Below are 2,155 nucleotides of genomic sequence, written 5' to 3'. Positions count from 1 at the left end.
TTTTAATAAACTTAATCAACTAAAATAAATAAGGGTTTTTCATTATCTATTTTTTATCGCTTTTTTTTGATAATTGATTATTTAACAAAAAAAAAATACAGAAATATATAATAATTTATAAGCAAGTCATATAATAAATTAAATATCTTTTTTTGTTTTTAAAAATAAAATTAAACATTTAAAAAGAAAATAATAAAATAATAAAAGCAAATAAATAAATGAAAGCCCTTATTTTAGTAGGAGGATTTGGAACAAGATTAAGACCTTTAACATTCTCTTGCCCTAAGTCAATAGTTGAGTTTGCAAATAAACCAATAGTAACTCACTAGATAAAAGCACTTGTAGATGTAGGAGTCAAGGAAATAATATTAGCAGTTGGTTTCCAACCTAAATCAATGATTGAAAAAATATAATAATTTGAAAAAGAAGTAAATTTTTAAATATTTTTGTTAACTATATTGTAATTTTATTTTATTTTTAGTTTGGAGTTAAAATTATTTGTTCTTAAGAAACAGAACCTTTAGGAACTGCGGGACCTATTAGACTTGCAAAAGAAATTTTAGAAAAAGATAATTAATCTGAACTTTTTTTGTTTTTAATAGTGATATTATTTGCGAATTCCCTCTCGAAAAAATGCTTAAATTCCATAAAAAACATGGGAAAGAAGGTACTATTTTACTTACTTAAGTAAAAGATCCTTCAAAATATGGTGTTATATTATCTGATTAAGATGGTAAAATTTAAAAGTTTGTTGAAAAACCAAAAGAATTTATTGGTGATAGAATTAATGCTGGTTTATATTTATTTAACACTTCTATGATTAACAGAATACCGGTTTAATTTATAAAACAAAATTATTAATATTTATATATATAAAATAAAGCTTGAACCAAAATCATTAGAAAGAGATATATTCCCAAAAATGTCTTCTGATGGTTAATTATATTCATAAGATTTAGAAGGATTTTGGATGGATGTTGGTTAACCCGAAGACTTTATTATTGGAACATAATTAATATTAGATTCTTATAAAAAAAATACTCCTGAAAAATTATCAACAGGTTAAAATATTATTGGTAACGTTTTAATTGTAAAACTATATATATTATTTTTATTAAAATTTTTATAAAATTAAATTATAGGAATCGAGTTCTAAGATATCTGCAAACTGTCTTATTGGACCTAATGTTACTATAGGTTCTAATTGTGTTATAGAGGACGGTGTTAGACTATAAAATGTTATTGTTCTTAGTAATTGTACAATTAAAGCATATACATGGGTTAAAGATTCTATAATTGGATGGGATTGTAGTGTTGGAAAATGGGTAAATATATTTGTGTTATTTATTTTCTAAATTTATTTTATTATATTTAGGTGAGAATTGAAGGATTATCTGTTTTAGGAGAAGATGTTCATATTAAAGATGAATTATTTATTAATCAAGCTAAGATATTGCCTCATAAAGCTATAACATCGAATATTAGTGAGAAAGGATAAATCTTAATGTGAAAAAAGTGAAAAAATTAAATATTAATTTAAAAATTTTAAATGTTTTTATTTTATATATTATCAAAGAGTTATTTAAATATGAATTATATACTTATAATAAAAATAATAATATTTAAATATATTTTATATATATGAATTAAAATTATAATTTTAATAAAATATTAATATATATATTTATAATATATTAAACTTTTATTTAGTAATATATATTTTATATAAATATGTAATAATATACCTTTAATATTTAAATTAATTAAAATGTGAATATATATAAAAATTTGAACTATTTAACCTTTATTTGCTTAAAATTTTAACCTAAAACAATCAAAATTTAAAATAAATATTTACTTTAAATAAAAATTCAATTTATTGAATATAAGCATAATTTATATTATTTTAAAAAAATAAAAATAAATTTAAATTTTAAAAAATTTTCTTTTTAAATTAGAAAATAAATTTATAATTTTATTTTTTTATGACACTCATTTTCTTAAAATCATATTACAAAAAATTTATAAATAATAAAAATCAATTTCTAAATTAAAATGATTAGAAGAGTTAATCCAACAAATTTAATTGATTTTAATTAATAACATTTGAAACCTTAAATTGTAACATATTTAGAGTCTCCTAGATAATAGACTA

General features: G+C 19.0%; 1 protein-coding gene across 1 annotated transcript; it reads left to right on the top strand. All coding sequences in view use genetic code 6, as the record gives it.

The window, feature by feature from the left end:
• Positions 1–218: 218 nt before the first annotated feature.
• Positions 219–1,510, top strand: IMG5_186750 (mannose-1-phosphate guanyltransferase mpg1, putative; the record flags this gene model as incomplete). The annotated part of the gene is made up of 5 exons (XM_004027219.1): positions 219–428; positions 482–667; positions 884–1,090; positions 1,143–1,325; positions 1,376–1,510. The coding sequence occupies 5 exons, from the start codon at positions 219–221 to the stop codon at positions 1,508–1,510; spliced, it is 921 nt and encodes a 306-aa protein (XP_004027268.1).
• Between the last annotated feature and the right edge of the window lie 645 nt (positions 1,511–2,155).

The sequence above is a fragment of the Ichthyophthirius multifiliis genome, assembly GCF_000220395.1.
Source record: "Ichthyophthirius multifiliis unplaced genomic scaffold scaff_1120509251349, whole genome shotgun sequence".
Lineage (NCBI taxonomy): Eukaryota > Ciliophora > Oligohymenophorea > Hymenostomatida > Ichthyophthirius > Ichthyophthirius multifiliis.
Note: the sequence above shows the minus strand (reverse complement) of the source record. Positions and strands in the feature narration are given on the sequence as shown.